The 23,871-nt window shown below is 43.3% G+C and overlaps 1 protein-coding gene across 1 annotated transcript in view; it reads left to right on the forward strand.

Annotated features, from left to right (window-relative positions):
• The window catches only part of TENM4 (teneurin transmembrane protein 4), a 901,855-nt gene that overhangs the window by 774,329 nt on the left and 103,655 nt on the right, over positions 1–23,871 (forward strand). The window contains exon 21 of the mRNA XM_054164697.1: positions 16,355–16,474. Coding sequence (XP_054020672.1) covers positions 16,355–16,474 — 120 coding nt within the window. The remainder of the gene's footprint in view (positions 1–16,354; positions 16,475–23,871) is intronic.

A 23,871-nucleotide genomic window follows, 5' to 3' on the forward strand; every position in this document is an offset into this window, starting at 1 on the left:
CACAACTAACTAGATACCAGACCAATGGGATTATTTAGACCTTATCATTATTTTCCCTTTTACATCCAATGGTCATTTATGTACATTCTATCACTTTTCTACTCAATCTGTGGAAAATTTTCCTAGGCACAGCCTGAAACTGCCACACCTTTCTTCAGCAGTGTTCTCAGTGTTGAATCTTCTCCAATTATTCTTACAGCAGACAGGTGATAATATCCCTCTTACCCATGGAATTGCTTAGGGTCTTTATGAAGATCACAGCAGCAGCTGGAGCAAGATGAACCATTTTCATCTCTCCTTCCAGCTGCCAGCTCAATAGCTTGTCCAGCAGGAGGAAGGGCAGGGAATTTTGTTGTGGTAGAGGACTGAAGCATCCTGCCTCAAGACAGCTCTCTCCCTTCTGTTACTTCCACTGATTCATGAAGTCATGTCCTTCTTGGTGTAGATCAGGACTGTAGATTGATGGGCAGAGGATGTCTTGCATCTTTCTTATGAGGAAAGGCTATTTATTCTGGAGAAGACTGAGGGAATCATATTATTGTTTACAAATATCTGAAGGGTCGGTGTCAAGAAGAAGGTGCCAGTCTCTTTCCAGTGGTGTCTTGTGATAGGACAAGTAGCAAGAGGTACAAACTGGAACACAGGAAGTTTCACCTCAACATGAGGAAAAACTTCTTTACTGTAAGGGTGACAGAGCACTGGAACAGGCTGCCCAGAGAGCTTGTGGAGTCTCCTTCTCTAGAGACTACTAGAGACTTTCAAGACCCATCTGGATACATTCCTGTGTGACCTGTCTCAGTGATCCTGCTTTGACAGGGAGGTTGGACTCATTCTTCGGAGGTCCCTTCCAACCCCTGCTATTCTATGATTTTGTCCCAGCATCATCATCTTCATGGGGCAAGACTAGAGTTGTATGCATGCTGCTTCCTGTGAGCAGTCCCCTGCAAGCAAACAACACAAAGGTGACTTGAACAGAATCACAGAATCACAGAATGTTAGGGGCTGGAAGGGACTTCAGAAGATCATCCAGTCCAACCCTCCTGCCAGAGCAGGATCACCTAGATCAGGTCACACAGGAACACATCCAGGCAAGTCTTGAATATCTCCAGAGAGGGAAACTCCGCAACCCCCTGGGCCACCTGTTCCAGTGTTCCATCACCATCACAGTGAAAAAAAAAAGCCTCTGTCTCCTGCATGTTTGATGTCCTGCAGAGACACCTGTGGCACAGGCACACTCATCATTCAGGTCAGGAACCACAGCCTGTTCCTCAGGGCTTTACCAGGTCATGGCTGGCTGATTATCATGCTTGGGGGAACCACAGCACATTTACATTCCTGTCTGGCCTGTGCAGAAGTGGTAGCAGCATGGAGGAGGTGACTGAATATCTGAGCAATATATTTCCCGGGCTTCAGAAACCCAGCTTAGCTACCCTTTAGAGAGAACAGCAGTGCAGATCACCTAATGGATACATGTAAATGAATGCCTTGTGACAGCTAGCCTTTGAGTGAATTTATTATTGAATTACACTCCAGCTTTTTAAGAACAAGCTGAGCTGAAAAGCTCTCTCACCACTGCAGAAGAAAAAGAAAGACAATGATAAATTACCCTGATGGATAAAGGTAAAGACCTTGTCTCCGCCAAAATACCAGCAGTTATATATTATTCATGTTTGGGAAAGAAAAAAAAAAATCTTGTCCATATTGAAATGAGTGTTTATGATGATAAAGCAAGTAACTAAATTAAATTCTGAATGCACGGAATGTCTTTTCACATCATTTTGATGAAGCGATAACAAGTACTCTTCTGCTACTTGATCGTTCTTCTATTGATTTTGAAACCACTTACTCTTGCTGTTTGCTTTGTGTTTTTAAGCCATCCTTAGTTGTCCATCACCATAAGGAGCAGCACAAGATGCAGCGGTGTCAAGTTGTTGGCTTTCAAGTAGGACACCTGATATATTTGTTTTCTCTTGAGGGACAGAGTCAGAAAACTGCAGGAACATGCTGAAGTCCTGATCCACACAGTCTTTCATGTTAGGTGTTGACATATGGTTTCCTGAGGTACTTTAATCCTGTGCAGAATTGGCATTTTTCTTTTTTGGTCAAAAATCCTTGAAATTAAGTGAGTTTTAAGTAGGTCTGCTTTATACCTGTTATTTTGGGAAAGGTTATGTATATCTACTTGCTGCCAGCAGTATTATCCCCATTAAACAGGCAGCTATGAATAATAAGCTGAGCTATAAAGAAACATCAGAGAGAAGAATCTGGTATTAGTTACAACAGTGAGTAGTCCCTTGTTTCCCACATGTCAGTAGCCTGTACAAAAAGTAGTTAGCTTTTACATTGTTTAAAATTCTAATCAGAATTAAATGTGCACCTTTTTTTTTCCCCCCCTAGTGGTATCTGAAAACCTGTCTGGAACAGGTTGCCCAGAGTTGTGTACTCTGACAGTGTTCAAGGCCAGGTTGGCCAGTCACCTGGTCTAGTGGAAGATGTCCCTGCCTGTGTCAGAGGGGCTAGAATTAGATGATGTTTAAGGCCCCTTCCAACCAAAACCATTCTGTGATTCTGTCATAGAATCATAGAATGGTCTGGGTTGGAAGGGACCTCTGAAGATCATCTAGTCCAACACCCCTCTGCAGTAAGCAGGGGCATTCTCAGCTAGATCAGGTTGTCCAGAGCCCCACCTTGAATATCTCCAGGGATGGGCCCCCAACCACCTCCCTGGGCAACCTGTTCTAGTGTTCCACCACCCTCATAGTAAAGAACCTGTTCCTAACATCTGATTTAAATCTGTTCTTGTAGTGGTTTGAGCCTTAGATGGAATTTAAGAGTTCAGATGGTAGCAAGAAACTGAGAAATCATCCCCCCACCCCTGAAGAGACTACGAAAAAATCTACTAAATCTCCCAAAAAAATTAATCTGGAGTCAGTTTGGAAGTAGGAGAAGTAAATATTTTAAAAATATATAAAAACCAGTAATAGGGAAGGTTTACAAGGGTAAGGAACAAGGATGAATAGGAAAATGTACAAAACCAAATTTGCATGGCCTTGTACCTCCCTCGCTGTATGTGGATTTCAGTCCTTTAGAGAAGCATGGACACAGCAGGGAGAAGACCAGGCATGACCACGTGGCAGAACCAGGGTGCTAGCAGCAGCTGTTGGTCCTTTCAAAGAGGTGAGGCAGGAGCAAAGAGAAAGATGGCCGCCATGCCCTCCCCTTTATAGTCTTGCTGGACAGGAAGGGGGAGTGGAACAGACCAACTTAGACCTGGGGGACCCCTCCCCCTGGGAGGAGGAAGCCAAGTCCACCTGGATCAGGTTTCTTTTGTCCCACGGGGGAAGCAGAGATCTTGCAACCCTCCTCCCCGCCCAGGGTGGCGGGTAACACAGCATAGTTCTTTAGTTTGAAGCCATTGTCCTTCATCCTGTCACTGCAGGCCTTTTTAAACAGTCTCTCTCCATCCTTCTCTGTTGGCCCCCTTCAGGTACTGGAACGCCTTTATTAGGTCTCACCAGAGCCTCCTTCTCTCCCTGCTGAATAACCCCAGCTTCCTCAGCCTGTCCTTGTAGCAGTGGTGCTCCAACCCCCAGATAATTTTCATGGCCCTTCTCTGGACCTGATCCATCAGGTCCATGTCCTTCCTATATTGAAGGCTCAAGACCTGGATGCAGTACTGCAGGTGAGGTCTCACCAGAGCAAAGTGCCATCTCCCTGTGTCCTTGCCACGTGCCAGGCTGTACAATACACCTTACAGATCCTTAGTGGAGAGGGAGTACTGTTGCACCAAGATATGCAGGTGTACTATAAATGCTTGATGCAGTTGAACAATAAAAAAACATTAATCCCAAGCCCCATCGAAACCAGAACTGTGAGTTCTGATCATGGCCAAAGAACAAGAGAATAGGGGAGGATCAAAATGGATTTCAAAACATTTTGTTGCTCCACCTACCTGCCTCAATTCTGAATTGTTTAAAAGAATATTACCTTAGTAACCTTGAAGGGAGATGTTCAAAGCACCTTCTCTTTTCCTTTCCCCCATTTCTTCCCACATCTGGAAGACTGCCAGGTTCACCCCAGCAGATCTTCCTGAGGTTTCTTCACAGAGAAACCATAGTGCTTTTTCTTTTCTGTACTTGTTCCTTCAATAAAAGTGTAGGTTTGATACAGCCAAGTAAGAAATGGTGCTTTCCTAGCCAAAGAACTCAAGAAACCCACACTCATGAAGTGTGGCTTTCTGATGATTTCTTCTGATTTGGCTGATCTAGCCTACAGCTCTGGCCTGGCTGCAGGAGAATGTGGCTCTGTTGGGTTGGCAGTGAAATGCCATGGGCTGGATGCACCTACTGAATGGCAGGAGCCCATGGGACACAGCGGCCCTACAAGTTAGGGCAGCCTTGAAAGATAAATGCTCCATCTGTTTAAGACTGAGTGAGAGACACTAGACAATCATGGCACAACATGGTACCTACATTGATGGGAATAGGGTCATTACTTTCTCCTGTATTTTAAAACAAACTAACCCAACACCTTTCCAAGCCCTCTCCTTCCCAGCATTACTGTCTTCCAAAGACATCATTCTGATTTTGTCCCTTCCTGCTCAAATGAACTACTTTTAGCAACAAATCATCATTTTCTGAAATACAGGGAAATAACAGTGACTTGGTGGTTTTTATTTTGGTAATTATTCCTTTTAAGTCCATGAAAGCATGCTTTTAAAACTTAGGTTTTCAGTATTCAGGTCATATAATGATATATATTTTCAGTGTTCCTTTTTTTGTTTGATTTTACATTTATATAGTATGAAATTATTTCAGCTTGAAGTGACTTTGAGTTGCCAATGCAATCTATGCAGCTACTTACTTCCAGTTTGTGAGATTTCTCCCAACGTTTCTCCTGTAAAAGCAAAGTTCCCTTCCATACTAATGATTTAATTATTTTTTTCCATAACAGTGTAATCATAGAATGGTTTGAATGGGAAGGGACCTTTAAAGGTCATCTAGTCCACCTCCTTTGCAGTGAGCGGGGACATCTCACCTTGATCAGGTTGCTCAGAGCCCTGTCCAACCCAGCCTGGAATGTTTCCAAGGATAAAGCATCTACCATTTCTCTGGGCAGCCTGGGCCAGTGTTTCACAACCCTCATTGTGAAAAAACTTCTTCCTTCTCTCTAGTCTAAATCCCCCCTCTTTTAGTTTAAAACCATCTCTTCTCTTGTCACAGAAGGCCCTGCTAGAATTCTGTCTCCATCACTCTCTCATAGGTTCTCTATCAGTACCAAAAGCCCACAATAAGGTCTCACCAAAGCCTTCTTTTCTCCAGGCTGAGCAATCCCAACTCCCTCAGCCTGTCCTCATAGCAGAGGTGTTGCAGCCTTCTGATTTGTTTTGTGGCCTCCCCCAGATCTGCTCCAACAGGTCCATGTCTTTCCTGTGCTGAGGACCCTGGAGCTGGATACAACACTGCAGTAGGGTCTCACCAGAGTAGAGAAGGAGAATTACTTCTCTTGACCTGCTGGCTACTAACCACATTGTAATTGTATTCCACTTTCACATGTGGCAGTAGAAGGAAGTCCTATGCACAGGCATTAGAGAAGCTGGAGTGCAATTTTTAACAAATATTAAAAACCATTGGATATTTATTACCAAGCACAAACTCTTCAGTTTGAAGCTCTTTGAGATTCTTCCTGGAGTGATTTCAGCATGCTTCCAGGATCAGGAAAGGCAGCTGATTTAAATGCTGCACCATCCATTACGTGGGATTAAAAGGTCTTAGGCATGATGCCTGTACCTTGGAGCAGGCAGGAAGTAAAAGTCAAGCTTTCAAAGCTCCCAAGCAGAAAACCAAAACTCCTAATGAGTTAAGTGCCTCACAGATTACACACATGCTGATGTGTTTGTTTTTAGGAGTCTAAACTAATGTGTGATGCTGATGCATTCTCTTGGCTCTGGCATTGCAGATATTTGATTAATATTAATTCAATATTCAAGGTCTGTTCCTCTTGAAAATCAGCAGTCCACATGCCCATTGTTTTACATTGCTCGTTGATGGATGTGTCAGGAGTGGTAACTCTGAGCTGAGTCAGTAGCTCCTTCCAGTATAATAACATCACCAGGAACTACACGTCCTGTTCAATGGAGAGATTTGATTATTTCATTACTGCTTAACGCTTCTTCAAATTTAATGCCCACTCGGTGGTGTAATGATTCTCATGTGGGACCCTAGCATGTTTACTCTGCAAAAACTTTTCTGCCCCCAGCTATTTGCTTCCTCACTTCTTTGCCATGAGGGTAGTTTAGGAACAAGTTCCTTACCACATGAGTAGTGGAATACTGGAACAGGTGGCCCAGGGAGGGAGTTGAGATATTTGTGGTTAGTCTCAACAGTGCTCTGGGCAATCTGAACTAGTTGAGGATGCCCTTGCTTACTCTAGGGGGGTTGGACTAGATGACCTTTGGAGGTCCCTTCACACTCAGACCATTCTTTGATTCTGGCAAGATTTGCTGACTATAGACGTGGCTGGAGAGCACCCCTCAGTCTGTGCAAAATCTCCTTTGCCACTTAAAACTGCAGGGGAAACTGGTGTGAGCTGATCCTGTTGCCTTTACACCGATTCAATAAAGTTCTGCCTTGCCAGGTCAGCTTGGGGGGCAGTTACCTCTTGCTGTGGGGCCTTAACTGGATCCTAGCACAGTTTTCAATTATTTCAGTATCAGGAAGAGTTTGTCCTTTGAGTGTGACATTTATTTGTTACATTGGTTAAAACCTCCTAAGGCGAAAAAACAACAACATAAAATCACTTTTAAAATACCAATCATTATAATTTTTTAATTGAACCACCTTTTTCTTTTCCTCATAATTCCTTTGGATCATTACAAAGCTATCAGACATCTTATATGTAGTTAAGGTATTTTCTGTGAGGTCATCAGAAAGAGAGTTCACTTTGTAGTTAACATGGAAATAATGTATTTTTCCTGCTGTTCTGCTCAGTTCTGCTTTCATGGGGCCTCAAGTTCAATGGAAGGAAATTATTTTATTTGGGGCATTCTGCAGAGCTGAAAGTGGCCACAAAATAAATGCCAGATATAAAATAGTAGAATAATACAGAACTGGTATGTTCTGCAGATGGTTTGGGGGAAGACTTAACATGAGTTCATTATTCATTTCTGAAAGTTACTACACCTTAAAGTTTTTACCCGTCATAGAAATAATGGTTATGGGATCACTTCTGAACAATTATGGAATGAGCATATTAATTAGGTGGAAAAATTATTTTGCACCTTAGAAGCTACTGAACACTTGACTTGGATTTTACAGACCTTAAAAACAAAAAAAAAGGAACATGATTCTGTTTCTTCAGATCTTGTGCAAAGGAAGAACATGTTTCTCTGGTTGTACTGAGGTAGAGGAGAGAATCATCAACTTCTAAGGCATTACTTAGTCAACTACATTGTAAATAAAAGGATTCTTCATTAAAACTTTGCAGTAAAGCACAGCTCAACTTTATTATGTGTTGCATTTCCTACAATACTCAGTTCTAAAATACTTTCACTTAAATAGTAGAGTTTGAGCCAGTTTTATTATTTCACAGACCAGCATTAGTGTCTTTCCTTCTTTGTTTCCTGCTAGCTGAGCAGCCTTCCTATATCCCTTATCCTCCCATCTTGCCATTATAGCTCAACTGAGACATCTTGGAATGCAAAAACAGTGAGTCAATGAGGCACAGAGAGCCAAGATGTTTTGGATGGCAGAAGTGGCATCTCTTTCCAACAGTGGCAGGATTGCTTGGCAGATCAAAGAGAAGGGTTGTGCTTTCATAAAGAGAAAAAGGACACACATTGAGTATGTGAGTAGGTGAATGAGGTTCAGATCTTGGGAGAAGTTTTCAAAGCAATATGGGCCTGAGTCTTTCAGGAGTGGAGCTGAGAGGGAATTGTTTTGAAAGCAATAGTCATTTGATCATGGGTTTTCTAGAAGCGGAGGTGGTCTTCAGGAGGTAATACATTGTGTGACTAAACTGTCATCAATAAAGATACCTTCTTCTCCTTTTGGCTCAGCTACAACTGCAGTCAGTTTGTAAGTCTTCCTGGACAGAATGGAATCTGATCCATGAAGTGTGGAGTTTGAGAAACTCAGCATCAGCTAGTCATAAACCCAAGCTTTCTCATGGGTACTGAAAATATCAGATGAAGAAGACTCACTGTTTTGATAGTCAGGTTAGACCATATCTAAAGAGACAACAAGGTAAAATCTGTATCTAGAGGTGCCATTGTAAATCTTGATTAATAAGCACTTTCCTCTTGGACTTTAAATGCCAACTTCATCAGCCACATTTGTAAAAGTATCTGAGCATTTTGTTTCTTTCTCCCCTGTCCTTGCTCACAGAGTTTAAGGGAAGGGTTTTCACTGAAGCATTTTAAATCAGTTAGTTTTACTGTGTGTTTTGTAGAATATCTAAAAGACTTGCAAAAAGTTAACACCTAATCACCATACCTACATAAAGAATCATCAGCATCTCCTGAACTTTCTGTGATGGGCTCTTATAAATATCTTCAGTGTGTAGGCTAAACAAACACAGCAGAAACTGTTCCTTGCTGCAAGCAACTTAGAATTGACTTTCCCTTATTAAGCCTGGTCAGAGCTCTTGACAACTTCACTCGTCATTCCCTGCTCTTTTTCTCATGAGTCTTCCACTCCATCAGCTGCTCAGAAAGATGAGTGGCAGGGTCTGTTGCAAAACCATGTCTGTCAGTGCCACTTTACCAAGTCCCTGTCTGGGACTTGGTCAAATGTCAGTGCATTTAGTCCCTTTGTCAAACTGACAGTGGCATTCTGGTGCTGCCCTTATTGGCGAGCTTTTCCAGCTCAGCCTAATTAATGATTTGTATCCCAGCTTCTCACTGTGTGCCAAACCCTTTCAGAAACTCATTTGTGCTACCTGTGGTGGTGCAGAGGTCTTTCTAGATGACTACATTTTAATTTTCATTTTTTCACAAGTGGACCCTTCTTGTCTAACAAGGAACCCTTCAGCAGAAACTTCTCCATTCTTTTTCCTAGTGTTGATTCCTCAATTCCTTGAAGTTGGTGGCTACAAGCGGTAGGTAGGTTTCAACTTTGAACTTTTCCTACAGCTAAACTGAACTGAAGCAATCAGGCAAGGATTGGCTCACTTCAAGGAGAGACTACCAGGAGTGGGTTTTTTTTGGTACAGTTGGGCAGGACTTTTTTTGCAGACAGTTTTTGCCCATGGAGGTGGTGGAGTCACCATCACAGGAGTTGTTTAAGAAGAGCCTGGATGAGGCACTTGGTGCCAAGGTTTAGTTGATTAGATGGTGTTGGGTGATGGGTTGGACTTGATGATCTCAAAGGTCTTTTCCAACCTGGTTGATTCTATTCTATTCTATTCTATTCTATTCTATTCTATTCTATTCTATTCTATGTGAAATACTGCCGTAAACAATGAACTTGAAGGCCTGTATGTTCTGCTGTTTCCTCTTCTTCTTTTGTCCTTCATCTGCCAGCATTTTCTGTCATGTGTTTGACCATGATGCCCTTAGCTTTTCACCTGGCACTCTACTAATTTTCCTGTCTGTCCTAGTACTAGACTGCCCTGAGGTTGTTGAACATGAGACAGGTGCAGTCAACTCAAAACGGATGAAGTACATTGCGCCGCATCCTGAGTTATTATTAAGCAAAAAGGTCACCACAGCTCAGTTCAAGAAGGACCTCACAGAACTTGAAAGAGTCCAGCACAGAACCACAAAAATGATTAAGAGAGTGGAGCATCTTCCTTACAAGGAGACTGAGGGAGCTGGGGCTCTTTAGCTTGGAGAAGAGGAGACTGCAGGGTGATCTCATCAATGTTTATAAATATGTAAAGGGTGAGTGCCAAGAGGATGTAGCCAGGCTCTTCTCAGTAATGCCCAATGATAGGACAAGGGGCAATGGGTGGAATTTGAGGCATAGGGAGTTCCATGGAAACAGGAGAAAAAATGTTTTCACTGTGAGGGTGACAGAACACTGGAACAGGCTGCCCAGGCAGGTTGTGGAGTCTCCTTCTTAGGAGATACTCAAAACGTGCCCAAATGTGTTCCTGTGTAATCTGGTCTAGGTGATCCTGCTCTGGCAGGGCATTGGACTAGATGACCTTCTGAGGTCCCTTCTAGCCCATAACATTCAGTGATTCTGTGATTCTCAGTGAGCATAGATTTTTGCTCCATGGCTCTTTGTTGAAGTTTCATCCAAAGCAGGAGGATAAGTCCCATATATACATCAAAAAAATATGGAAGTGGTAAGTTCAAAGAGATGAAGAGATTGATATTGGCAAATTGAAATATTTATTATAAATAACTTGGCTGAGGAAAGCTAAGCAGTCATGATAAGCAACTCCATACATCTGAAACCTTTAAAGGAGAAGGCATAATGAGTTACAGTGGAAATATTTTGAGGAGTTGCAGAAATTCATTGGGGTGAGACTTCTCATGGCACCTATTCTCGGTCAAGGAAAAAATACACATTTCTTGCAGCAAAACAGGGGTTAGGACTTTTCTTTCCCAGTGAAATTTGTTTAGCAGAGGCAATACTTTTGTCTCTTTTGTAATGCCAAGCTCAGTGTCAGCAGAAAACATCTATGAGTAAGAACTATTGGAAGGGCCAGTGTCTAAGTTATGAGGCACTGGATCATAGTCGCTATTAAAGACAAATCTTTAATGTGCTCCTGTAATGAAAAATGGGTTTGGGGGAGTTTACTTTTCTGGCTTCTATTCTAAAGCTGGCTTTGTCTGCTTGAATTCTGTTGAGAACCTACCAGACTTTCTTTATATCTGAGCAGTAGATATCCATGCACCTCTCTCTGTTTTGCCGCTGTGGCAAAGATCTTACCAGAAAAACCTGATTCAGTTTTCTAGGGAATAAAGAATGACTTCATAAAGTGATGGTGTAAAACTGATACACCATCTGGCATTCTAGATAGCATCTGTACAATGAGTTGGTCTTTCAGGGAAGTTTTTATGGACAAAATAAATAAAAAAATATAAATAAAAGGAAAAGTCTAATTAAAGAAGAGGGACAAAGCTGTCTGCTTTCCATTGCAAAACAAGAATCCACAGAGTCTTCTGTAAAATGAGTGAAGGAAACAAACAAAAAACTTGAGACAATAGATGGAATCTGTTAATAATTCAATGGGGAGATGAGGCCCCAGCTATGAGAAATTCAATTTTGATCTACTGCAGAAAACACTCAGAACTGGCAGGCCTCAACTGATGGAATAAATCTCTTCTATTAACATGAGAGATAATTTTATGTAAATATATTAGGAGACCTTCTAGCAGAGCTGAACGTCTTAGCAGTACCACTTAACTTGTTTGTAGCATAATTGCATTTGGACCAAGGTCTTCTCAAGGAAATGGCTGACTAAATTAGCATTAACCAGGTTCTTGGGAGGCTCAGTGTGTTGTGGGTATGTCTCGGTCCAGAGAGGGAAAGAGGCTCAGTTCTTTTGAATATTCCTGTGTTATGAAATTAGAGGCACAAATGAGGCCAAAATATCAACAGCTGGACTATTTATTACACAAATGAAGTGGATGGATCAGAAGGGGAGAGAAAGAAAACAGGGAGAGAGAGAAGAGGAAAGGAATTATATTACCACACCCCTCATCCCCCAAGACAGTTTGAATCTGTGGAGGAAAGATGCTGCAGCTTTGGGTGTAGAAGAGATGCTGGATCTGTAGAGGAAGGGTGCTGCAGCTTTGGCTGCCTTGTCCTCTGAGCAGCCTCTTCAGCTCCATGAGCTGCAGCAGGCAGAACTTAGGACACGGAGAGAGGGTTCCTCTTGGTCTGCTACTTCCAAGCTACAAGGTGATGTCTCTGTCCTGGTATTCTCTCCGTTTTTCCTTCTCATCTTTTCATCCTGTGTTTTCCTTCTCCTGTGTTTTTCTTCTCCTGTGCTTTTCTTCTCCTGAGCCAGTAGTTGCTCAGGTCTTTTTATACAGTGTTTTAGTCCTTAGGTATGTGTCTAAGTTTTGTCCCCCAGGAAATCATCCTTAGGTAAGTGTCCAGGTATTGTTCCCCAGGAAACCTTCTTGTGCATTCCTTTGTGTCTGGACAGGGGTCTGGAGGAAGAGGGGGGGCGTGGGGGCTGGGGGGGGAGTGATGGGGGACCTCCGCCTCCTCCTTCTCCATTTACCTGCCCACACACCCAACACAGGGGCCAGGTGGTGAATCCATTGTCTCACCATCCTCCCTTTCCAGGGTGCCTGATGGGTGGAGATGATCTTGTCTTATGCACATTCCTGAAGGTATCAATAACAGTGGCCTTGGTCCGTTGTCTGGACCAGCAGCAAAGGTGATTTTGTCTTTGTTGAGTCACATCAGCAGAGATAAGATTTTTAGTCTCTCACAGGGTAGTTGATCTTGCCTCCAGAAAGGACATGTTGATGCTAGTTAAGTCAGCTGCTTCCAACACACTGTATTAGCTACCTTTCCCAAGTGGGGCAAATTTTGTCACCCAGGAAAAGAGATTTGAAACTCAGATCAGGCTGTGTCTGGGCTTTGGTTTTCCTCCAGTTTCCATCCTTTCTGTTTTTAACTGGTTTGACATTTGTGCGTGTTGCTCCAGCTTCTTTTTATTGTTGAGGTTTGGGAAAGATCTCCCATTTGTGGGAACCTCTTTATAGCGTGTAAATAAGCTATTGTTATAAGTCCTCAAGAAGATGGTGGATGCAGCTGGGCTTGCTGACAAGCTGCTTCTCTGAGAAAGATGCCAACATCATCCAAGTTAGTCAGGATGTAGATGTGCTTACATAGTTGAAGTGCAGTGCAGCGAAGCATCATCTAGAACAGCAACCGAGCATCTTGCTGGTTCTCTCATGCAATGCTGCAGGCTTGGTAGAGTGTCTGGAGAGCTGTCCAGCAGAGAAAGATCTGGGGATGTTGGTGCAAAGCCAGCTGAAGATGAGCCATGAGTGTGCTCAGGTGACCAAGAAGGCCAACAGTGTCCTGGGGTGTATCAGAAATGGTATGGCTAGTATGACCAAGGAAATGAATATCCCCCTGTGCTCAGCACTGGTGAGGCCACATCTTGAATACTGTGCTCAGTTTTGAGCCCCTCACTACAAGAAGGACATTGAGGTGCTGGAGGGTTTCCAGAAAAGGGCATCAAGGTTGATGAAGGGTCTAGAGCACAAGTGTTATGAGGAGTGTTTGAGGCAACTGGGGTTGTTTAGCTTGGAGAAAAGGAGGCTGAGGGGAGATCTTCTCATTCTCTACAGCTCCCAGAAAGGAGGTTGCAACAAGGTGAGGGTTGTCTCTTCTCACAAGAAATAAGCAATAGGTCAAGAGGAAATGGTCTCATGTTACACCTGGGAAGTTTTAGGTTGGATATTAGGAAAAATTTCTTCCCTGAAGAAGGCTGCCCAGGGAAGCGATAGAGTCACCATCCCTGGAAGTGTTTAAAAGACACACACACATGCGGTGCTGAGGGATATGGTTTAGCATCAGACTTGGTAGAGTTAGACAATGGTTGGACTCAATGATCTTAAAGGTGTTTTCCAAGAAAACAATTCTATGATTCTTCCTGGAAGGTGTGAGTTCAAATACATTTGTTACAGCTGCCAAAGACAGAGGAAGCTTTCTTTGTCCATGTTGTGCTGGTGCTCGTTATTGTACAAATGCTTGTACAAATGCTTGTCAGTGATGTGTAATGGAACAGATGCTTCTTGCTGATACAAAGCACATCCCTCCAATTAACATGAGCTGAGAATCTAGGCCAATGTGCTTGCAGTACTGCTTAGAAGTTTGCAACTGCCTGGACATGTCTTTTGTGTAGGACAGCAGGAGAAACATCTGCAGCCTTGTAATTTTTCCTCTGCTTCCTTTTAGCTCTTAGAAGGGAAAAAAAATATAGGTAGAAGTGTGCTTTTTGGGCTCACAAAAAGGTATGACCTTATCTCTCAAGTATTTTGAAACATTCATAATCCCACTGTTGACTTGAATGTGCTGGTAGAAATTCAGAACATTGAGTCTCTGATGCTCAGGTCTGAGTCTGCAAGCAACAGTCTGTAGTGGCCTTTCATAAAATGTGCAGCCATTTGACAAGAAGCTGAGAGAAAACAGTTGCAAACCCTTCCTCAGGTGTCTCTAAAGGGTGGATAAGGAGATGGAGCAGGGTGGAGGAGATCATGGAAAAATCTGGGAAGGGAAAGCCTGGCTTCTGCTCATAGCTCAGATGAGACACATGTGCTTTGTGAAAAAGTTGCACTGCAGTTGGTAACCTATTGACCTCAGTAGGGTTATTTCAACCCATGACATTTTACCAAGCATAGAGTCGTAGAATCATGTTGTTTGGAAGGGACCTTTAAGATCATCAGGTGCAATGCTGACAGGTCACCATTAAACCATGTCTGCACCTACAGGCCTTTCAAATACCTCCAGGGATAGTGACACTGTCACTTCATGATCCTTTGAATTATGCTTTGCCCTCTGTGTTAGAGAGTGATGTAGATTGTGCTGGAAGATTGTTCTAGATTTGTTGTCTGTGGAAAGCTGAGCTAGGAGAAGCAATGGAAGTATTGAAAAGCAATGGAAACATGAATCACAGAATCACAGAAACATTCAGGTTGGAAAAGACCCTCAGGATTACCAAGTCCAACCAAGAGCCCTACTCACAAGGTTTGCCCCTAAACCGTATTCCCAAGCACCACATCCAAACAACCTTTAAACACATCAAGGGTTGGCAACTCTATGACCTCCCTGGGCAGCCCAATCCAATGCCTGAAATTTGGCTCCAAGTCCTTTCCTACATGACTCCTAACAAGTCATATGGTATGATATATCAGAGAAAACACAGTGACAGAAAAGTCATTTCCATTCTCATTTTCCTGTGTCCTGTTCCAGAATTGCACATGAATCCAGGATTATTTTAGATTGCTAACATGTTCTAGTTACACTTGGAGAAGTTTTGTTCGTATTGGAGCTCTCCATTTAGACCAGGAGGATTTTGGTTTAAGCCTCCCTGACAAATAGTCTGTTTTCTGTCCTGTGGAACATACAAATAGCACAGCCCTTATTAAATATGAATTATATGTTATCTTTTTGTGTTATACAATGTCACATTTGCAGGTGGAGTGTAAGACGATAACCTGGTGATCTGTGTTTAGGAAATCATCTTTACAAAACATTGTGGGTTATCATCTTTTGCCTCAGTGAGCCAGAGGAGTGACATTTCCCAGCTGAAGTGGGTAGACAGAAAGTGCATCTGAGATGATTTACTCCAGCTGAGAACTGGTCCTGCACCTGTGGGAACAGTGGCTTTCAATCTCTGCTCTCCAGCAGGACAGCACTTAGGAAAATCACTCACTGCATCATGTTAGCACACTGACACCACAATTTGCTGTTGCTGCTTGGAAAAATAGTCACCTTCAGCCAAAAATTGGGTTCAGACACTATCACAGGCATGTGTGTAATGCTTTGTCTTTATAGGAAGCTTCTAAGGTTGCAATGTTGTAATGACTTAGGTGTCTGGAAACAGAATTTGGAATAAGAACCTGGAAAATCTATCTTTGGCTTTACTGCAGATTTTCTAACTGACCTTGGACAACTGAAAATCACTCTATGCTTTATTTCCTTTCTCTGTAAAATACCTATCTTGCAGTATTAATGTTTGTAAAGATCCTTGAAATCCTAAGATAAAAGAGCACATTATAGAGCAGAGAGTAATTGGAATAGATGTAGCCTATAAAACAGAGCCACCTTCCAAACTTGGGGGAAGAAAAAAGACAGGAAGAAAAAGCCCATCCTGTCAGCATGCTCAGTTCCCCAAGCAGTTTGTAGGGAAGCTACCTGAACCTAGCAAATTATCTGTCGTGGTCTTCCCAAGTGTGGAAGAATTGAGCCATCAAGCCTCGGTCAGGCTGCTTCTGTGGCTTTTGTGCCTTAAATATGGCCACGTAGTACTTGGTGGGTTTCTGTTCTCTTTGGTTTTAACATGTGCTTTGCCTTTAGTGAGAGCAGTATTGTCAAGACACTGTGAAGCTTAGCTGGTTGTAGCAAATTCCAATGTGATGATGTGAATCCTACAGAAGTCCTTGGCTAATGAAGCACATGCTGAAGCTGTTGCTTTTTGAGAGTAGGCTAAAGGTGAACCTCATTTTAGTTGTTGAATGTTCTTAGACAAGTCTTAAGAAATTCTTCAGGAGCAGCATCCCACCATCAAGACACGCAATATAGCTCCCAGCTTTTCAAGACACAAGGGCCTGGGCTTTCTGACCCTTAGGAATTTCCAGCCGCAGAGGTAGAGGTAAAAAACCTGATTTTGTCAGCAGACTTACTGTTTCTTTTCTTTTTTCTCTTTCTTGCAGACATGCATGCGTGATTCGAGGCCAGGTGATGACAGCAGATGGGACCCCTCTAGTTGGAGTAAACATCAGCTTTGCCAACAATCCTCTTTTTGGATACACAATCAGCAGACAAGATGGCAGGTAGGATGTCTTTATAGTCTTTGTAGGATTTACCATGTTCAAGCAGCAGTTACAGCATTAGTGCCATCAGCAGTAAAGAGAAACTCCTGCCTTTTGATTATGTTGCTGCATTGTTAGTTGTTATGGGACTGCATCTGGCTGGTGACTGGCCACCAGCAGTATTCCTCAAAGTTCAATTCTAGGACCAGTCCTGTTCAATGATCTGGATACAGGAGATGAATGCACCATTAACAAATTTCCTGATGATACCAAACTGGGAGGTACTTTTGACTATCTCAAGGGACATGAGGCCTTGCAGAGAGCTCTGGATAGATTGGATAGTGATTAATGGAATGAAATTTAACAAGTCCAAGTGCTGGATTCTAACATGGAGTAATTCTGTGCACAAGTATAAACTGGGAGAGGAGTGGCTGGAAAGCAACCCTGCAGAAAGGGATCTTTGCTGGTTGACAGCAGGCTCAGTATGAGTCAGTGATGTGTCCTGGTAGCCAAGAGGCCAAACCACATCCTGGAGTGCATCAAACACAGTATGACCATCTGGTCAAAAGAGATGATTATCCCACGGTGTTCAGTGCTGGTGTGACCTCACCTGCAGTACTATGTGCAACTCTGAGCTGTACAGTTTAAGGGTGTAAAGGTACTTGAATGCTTCCAGAGGAGGGCAAAAAAGTTGGTGAAAGAGCTGGAAGTATCCTGTGAGGAGTACCTAAGAATTTTTGGCTTGTCTAGTTTGGAGAAAAGGAAGCTAAGAGGCAACCTCATTACTCTGCAGCTTCCTGAGAGGAAAGCATGGAGAGAGAGGTGCTGATCTCTTCTCCCTTGTACCCAGTGGTAAGACATATGGGAATGGCTGCACTAGAGGAGGTTTAGATGGGACATTAGGAAGCATTTTTTACTAAAAGGGTGGTGAAACAACTGAAACAGGCTTCCTAGAGAGGTGGTCGATGTCCCAAGCCTGCCAGTGATTAAGAGGAACTTGGACATTGCCTGTAACATGCTTAAACTTTTGGTCTTGCAGTTGGACTGGATGTAACATATACAATAAAAATGTAACATATACAATAAAATACATAGAATAAACCAGGTTGGAAGAGACCCTCAAGATCATCGCGTCCAACCCATCACCAATCCAACTCCGCCCAAGCAACTAACCCACAGCACCAAGCACCCTGTCAAGTCTTCTCCTAAAAACCTCCAGTGATGGCGACTCCACCACCTCCCCAGGCAGCCCATTCCAATGTGCAATCACTCTTTCTGTATAGAACTTTTTTCTAACATCCAGCCTGAACCTCCCCTGGCGCAGCCTGAGACTGTGTCCTCTTGTTCTGGTACTGCTTGCCTGGGAGAAGAGACCAACATCTGTCTGTCTACAACCTCCCTTCAGATAGTTGTAGAGAGTAATAAGGTCACCCCTGAGTGGGTCCCTTCCAGATGAAGTATTCTATTCTGATCTTTATCAGCTATTATCATTGACTTTGTGATAACATCTAGAATCTTCATCCAACAACTGGGCAATGAGTGCCCATGCATGTAAAGAGAGAGGCCTCCAGTTCTATTCTTACTTAACTCCTGCTAATGAATAGGAAGAAGTCATTAGGGTTACAGTTGTGTTAGAGGCACGTGCTTAAAATCTGAGCAATCATCCTCAGCCGAAACAAAAGCATTGGAAATTGGGAAAGCCTTTCTTATCTTTTGCCTGTCAGTGCTAATTAGCTCCTTTCTTTTCAGGACAAAAATGAAACACAAGGGGTTCCAGATGCACATGCTCTGTGTCTTGACTACCAACCACTAATGTCTGGGAGAGGATTTATAGATTTTAGCATCTCTCCAATCCGTGGCTTTCGTTATGGTTTGCCTTGGCCAGAGAAGCTGGTAGAATACTGATGGTGGCTAGGAGGATTTCTGAGTGATGTTTCCTCTCCTAGGTGACATGTCTGTCAGAGCAGGTTCACAGATTTCATTGGGTTGGAAGGGACCTTCAAAGGTCATCTTGTCCCTACTCACTGCACCAGAGTTGGATATCTCCAACTAGATGAGGCCGAGGGCCTGAAGAATTCCTGGACAGTAATGCCTGCCATAACCCTTTTCCAGCTGTTTCCTTGTCATATGTACAACACCAGGCTACTGTGTGTAACCTGTCATTTAGATTACAAGTATTTTGAATAAGGGACAATCTCTCTGCTTTACAATGGCTCTGTGCTTCTCTCCTCTGGGGGTTTATCCTCAACTACACTACTAGGCAGCAAACATACCAGTGAGCTAAACAGGGACAGAGCATGGAGTTGAGTGCTGCTATCCCATCTCAAGACTTTTGTAACATTTGACTAACTATTTCCAGTTCCTGTGCAGTGACAGGCAAATCCCCCTACTATAAACCTACTTCTACTGTCAGTTCAAGTCATAGAATCATAGAAAAATAGAATGGTCTGGGCCAGAAGGGACCTCCAAAGGTCATCCTGTCTGACCTCCCTGCAGTCAGCAGGGAGATCCTCAACTACAGCAGGTTTTCCAGGGCCCCATCGAGCCTTACCTTGAATATCTTCAGAGAAGGGACCTCAACCACCTCCCTGGGCAACCTGTTCCAGTGTTCCACCACCCTCATAGTAAAAAACCTGTTTCTAACATCCAGTCTAAACCTGCTCTTCTGCAGTTTGAAGCCATTGCCCCTCATCCTGTCACTGCAGGCCTTTGTAAACAGTCTCTCTCCATCCTTCCTGTAGGCTCCCTTCAGGTACTAGAAGGCTGCTATTAGGTCTCCCCAGAGCCTCCTCTTCTTCATGATGAACAACCCCAGTTCCCTCAGCCTGTCCTCATAGCAGATGTGCTCCAACCCCTTGATCATTCTCGTGGCCCTCCTCTGGACCTTCTGCATCAGGTCCATGTCCTTCCTATATTGAGGGCTCCAGACCTGTACACAGTACTTCAGGTGAGGTCTCACCAGGTCAGAGTAAAGTCAAAGGTGTTCCTTCCACATCATGTCCTTCCCAGCCTCCAGCTGAGCAGGGCACCCAGGGCAGGGCAGAAAACAATGTAGCTGGAGCATCAGTATGCTCCTCCAATCTTCAGTGGACTGCTGGTTCCTCAGGGCCAGCTGCCAGCCACCAGAACTTAAATTAGTTTCAAGGAGCTCAGTGCTGCAGTTTGCTGACTCAGCCCCCAACAGATACTCAGCTCCAAATGATAAAAATGACAGAGATAGCTGTCTGAGAACAGGGAATCTGGCACCAAGTGGCATTCATCCTGAATCTGGGGTTTCTGTTGCCAGCTGCTGGTGGTCAGTCTAACCCCACACCGCATGGTGTCAGCTCTTTTGATTTTACTTTTTTCACCTTGCCCTCAAAGCAATCTGCTTCTACAGAAACCTTGTGCATGTCCAACGTTCAGCAAATTGCCCAGTTGCAGTACTGAGTCTCCGGGATCATAAAAATACCTTCCAAGACTGGCTGAGGCATATGTGTGCATATTTTTTTTCAAATGAGGGAGCACAGCAGTGCGTCTGTGTACTCTGGAGGTAATAAATGGACAAGGGAAAGCCCTTCTTTTAAAGAACACCCAAACCCAACATCTTCCTCAAGTGCTGAAGTCTTCTAAAAATTACCTTGAAAAGTTAAGGGCATGCAGACTAAAATTGTCAGGGCAGAAAATTATGTGAGACATCCCTTACGTCTAATCCTATCTTTGCTGCTGATTTAGCAGGTAACATTAGGTGCATCTCTTAACCTCCCTTGGCCAGCCCAACCAACCTGTGATAGGGAGATATTTACTTGCCTTCCTTACTGATTGTTACAGCATTTATTAAGTACTATTAGGAAAACACTTGTAAAAGTGTGTGAAGGATTATTTGTTGCCCTCTACAACTACCTGAAAGGTGGTTGTAGACAGGAAGGGGTTGGTCTCTTCTCCCAGGCAACCAGCACCAGAACAAGGGGACACAGTCTCAAGCTGTGCCAGGGGAGGTTTAGACTCAAGGTGAGGAAAAAGTTCTTCACTGAGTGAGTCATTTGTCATTGGAATGTGCTGCCCAGGGAGGTGGTGGAGTCACCGTCCCTGGAGGTGTTCAAGGGGAGATTGGACGTGGCACTTGGTGCCATGGTCTAGTTGTGAGGTCTGTTGGGATAGGCTGGACTTAATGATCCTTGGGGTCTCTTCCAACCTTAGTTAGACTGTGATACTGTGATTTCTGTTACAGTTTCTATTATGGGTTTTGATGGGTTTCAGTAATTTTCTGAAAGGAGCATGACTTTGTTCTCATCAGCTTCTTCACAGGGCAGTTTTCATGTGATTGAGACACTTTATTTAAAACAAACAAACAAACAAACAAAAACCAAAAAAAAACAAACCAAAAAACCCCAACCAACCAACCAAAAAGATGCTCTTAAGCAAGTAGCTCTTCCCAAACTGCAGTAGCAGCCTGCATGCATTCCCAGTCTGTACTACTGCACCATCATAAACCATCTTTGATAGCATTCTGGGTTGGAGTGGAGGGAAAATGGAAGCACATGCTTGCATGTGCTGTATTCCAGGGGTTATGAGAGAACTGCAGAGAGCTCACTAGCTTTATTATTTGACATATCCACCACAAGACTATCTGTTCTTGGAAATGTGCACTGAGTTGCCTTAAATTGATTTAGCAAATCAATTTACTGATAGTAGGGCAATAACTGTGTGTTTGAAGTGAGGAAGTTTAAAAGCCAGAATTGGATCAGTTTAGCAACGTTGATTCTTAGACTGGTTTTGTTGTTTCAGATTTGGCTTTTTGGTTGGTTGTTTTGTTGGTTTAAGGTTTCTTTGGTTTGTTTCTTTCTTTGTTTTGGCTTTTTTTTTTCCATAGCCAAGTTTGAAAATGAGTAAAATCACAGAATACATCCAGTTGAAAAAGATCTCAAAGATCATCTCAGGTTTTAAATGAATGAGCTGAATTCTTCACCCCTGTTAGTGGGTTCACTGTATTCAAGGTTTCTGCATCTCTGGAGCACCTCTCCTATGAAGACAGACTGGAAGAGTTGGGGCTATTCATTCTGGAGAGGAGAAGGCTCCAAGGAGACCTTATTGTGGCCTTCCAGTATCTTAAGGGGCTTACAAGAGAGCTGGCGAGGAACTTTTTAGGATGTCAGGTAACGATAGGACTAGGGGGAATGGAACAAAAATTGAAATGGGTAGATTCAGATTGGGTGTTAAGAAGAAGTTCTTCACCATGAGGGTGGTGAGACACTGGAAAAGGTTGCCCAGGGAGGTGGTAGAAGCCTCATCCCTGGAAGTTTTGAAGGCTAGGCTGGATGTGGCTCTGAGCAACCTGATCTTGTGTAAGGTGTCCCTGCCCTTGGCAGGGTGGTTGGAACCAGATTATCCTTAAGGTCCCTTTCAAACCTGACAATTCTATGATCCTATGCATCCTCCCATAGTGAAATCCTGGTTCTGTTTAATTCATGGCATTGAGTCTGAGCAAACTTTTGGTAACTTCAAGGCTTGTGTGTGGTTTTAGCCTAATTATTGGGGGACAGACTTTTTTTCAGATAACAAAGCATAAAGATAAAATGAAAACTCTTAAACTGCTCTGTTATATGCATTTCTTTGTAAAGGAATGTTGATAGATGGATCAAAGTATCAGTACTGAACCTTTACTGAAGAAAAGGCTCCAGGGAGACCTTACTTGCAGCCTTTCAGTACTTAAAGGAGGCCTGTAAGAAAGGTGGGGACAGACTTTTTAGCAGGGCCTGCTGAGACAGGACAAGGGGTGATGGTTTTAAACAAAAAGAGGAGAGATTTAGACTACATATAAGGAAGAAATTATTTATGGTGAGGATAGTGAAACACTGGCCCAGGTTGCCCAGAGAGGTGATAGATCCCCAAATCCTGGAAACGTTCCAGGTCAGGTTGGAGTTCTGAGCAGCCTTCTCTAACTGAAGATTAGTGTAGGGCGGTTGGACTAGATGACCTTTAAAAGTCCCTTCCAATGCAAAACATTCTGTGATTCTATAAACCACACTTTTAAATAAAGCTTTTAATTTGGTGAAGCTGCTAATTTATAAAGGCTGCAAGTCCTCAGTATCCCGTGGTGGTAGAGATATTGTTAATGAGCTCTCAGAATTGTCTTTAAACTTATTCAGTGTCACCTGCCATCACATTCACAGAATCACAGAATGTTACTGGCTGGAAGGGACCTCGAAAGATAATCCAGTCCAACCCCTCCTGCCAGAGCAGTATCACCTATACCATATCACACAGGAATGCATCCAGGGAGATCTTGAGTATCTCCAGAGAGGCAGACTCCACAACCCACCCTGGGCAGCCTGTTGCAGTGTTCTGTCACCCTCACAGTGAAAAATGTTTTCCTCCTTTTTCCATGGAACTTCCTATGCCTCAGCTTCCACCCATTGCCCCTTGTTCTGTCACTGGGCATCACAGCAGCTTTGGCATGGCTCTCTCAGAATGACCAAATACATGAACTTTCAGAGCAAAGAAATGAGAAAGGGTTACACTTTTCTGTGTTTGGGGGTTTGTGTGTGTGTGTTTTCTTAATCTGCTTTGTGGATAAATACAGGATTTCATCCTCTGGCCTGTCTCTCCAGAGTCTTTTAAGAAAAACAGAACAATATGACTGTACCACAAGGATGATTTTTTCAGAGTGATAAAAGAGACATTAGAGAGCAGCAGCAAAACCAGAAACAAAATTATCTCATTCCTTCAATCCCAAGACACTTTTGCTCTTGCTTAATTTAATTTCACTAAGGGAAGCTGGGAGGAAGGTTTTTTCAGGTTTGGGTTTTCTGTTTGGTTTAGGTTTTCACTTTTGTTCAGTTCATCAAGGTAACTTCAAAGCTGCACCCTGTGACTCTGGGAAAACTGGCTCATTAGTAACAGTGCCTGCTAAAAAATACTGCCTGCCTCTGTTTTCACAGCTGCTGGAACCTGATGTGGAGCTGGTGCTTTCCCTTCTGCATCCTGATTTGTGGATGCAGGAGAGGCAAGGATGTTTCTTTCCAGCAGGCCACCATCCTTGGTCTAAGCTTAATGAAGTCAAGAACTGCTCACAAAGGAGTGAACTGAAGGTGTTTCCAAATAAAAACTCTTCCCACTTGCTTGCAAACTTGTTGAGCATCATTTGTAATGTTTGTTTCTTTCCTCCCGTTTCCCCTTTCAGTGCCTGGATTCATGCAGAGCAAGCTTCTCCCTCCTAGCTGAAGGGCTTGCCAAATGCTAATTGACTGTTAAAAATGTTCTCATCAAAGTACAAATGCTGTGCAGCTTTGCTGGCAGTCCTTGCAAGTGACTCTGCAGGCTGTTGCAAGCCAAGCTCCATAGGGCTGGGAAGCCGATGCCCTTACTTGAGTGGTAGAATAAACACATCTTTAGCTTTTGAAAATGCTTTCCACTACCCCACCCTGTGGACTCAGTTT

This window comes from Dryobates pubescens, chromosome 10 (genome assembly GCF_014839835.1).
Source record: "Dryobates pubescens isolate bDryPub1 chromosome 10, bDryPub1.pri, whole genome shotgun sequence".
NCBI lineage: Eukaryota > Metazoa > Chordata > Aves > Piciformes > Picidae > Dryobates > Dryobates pubescens.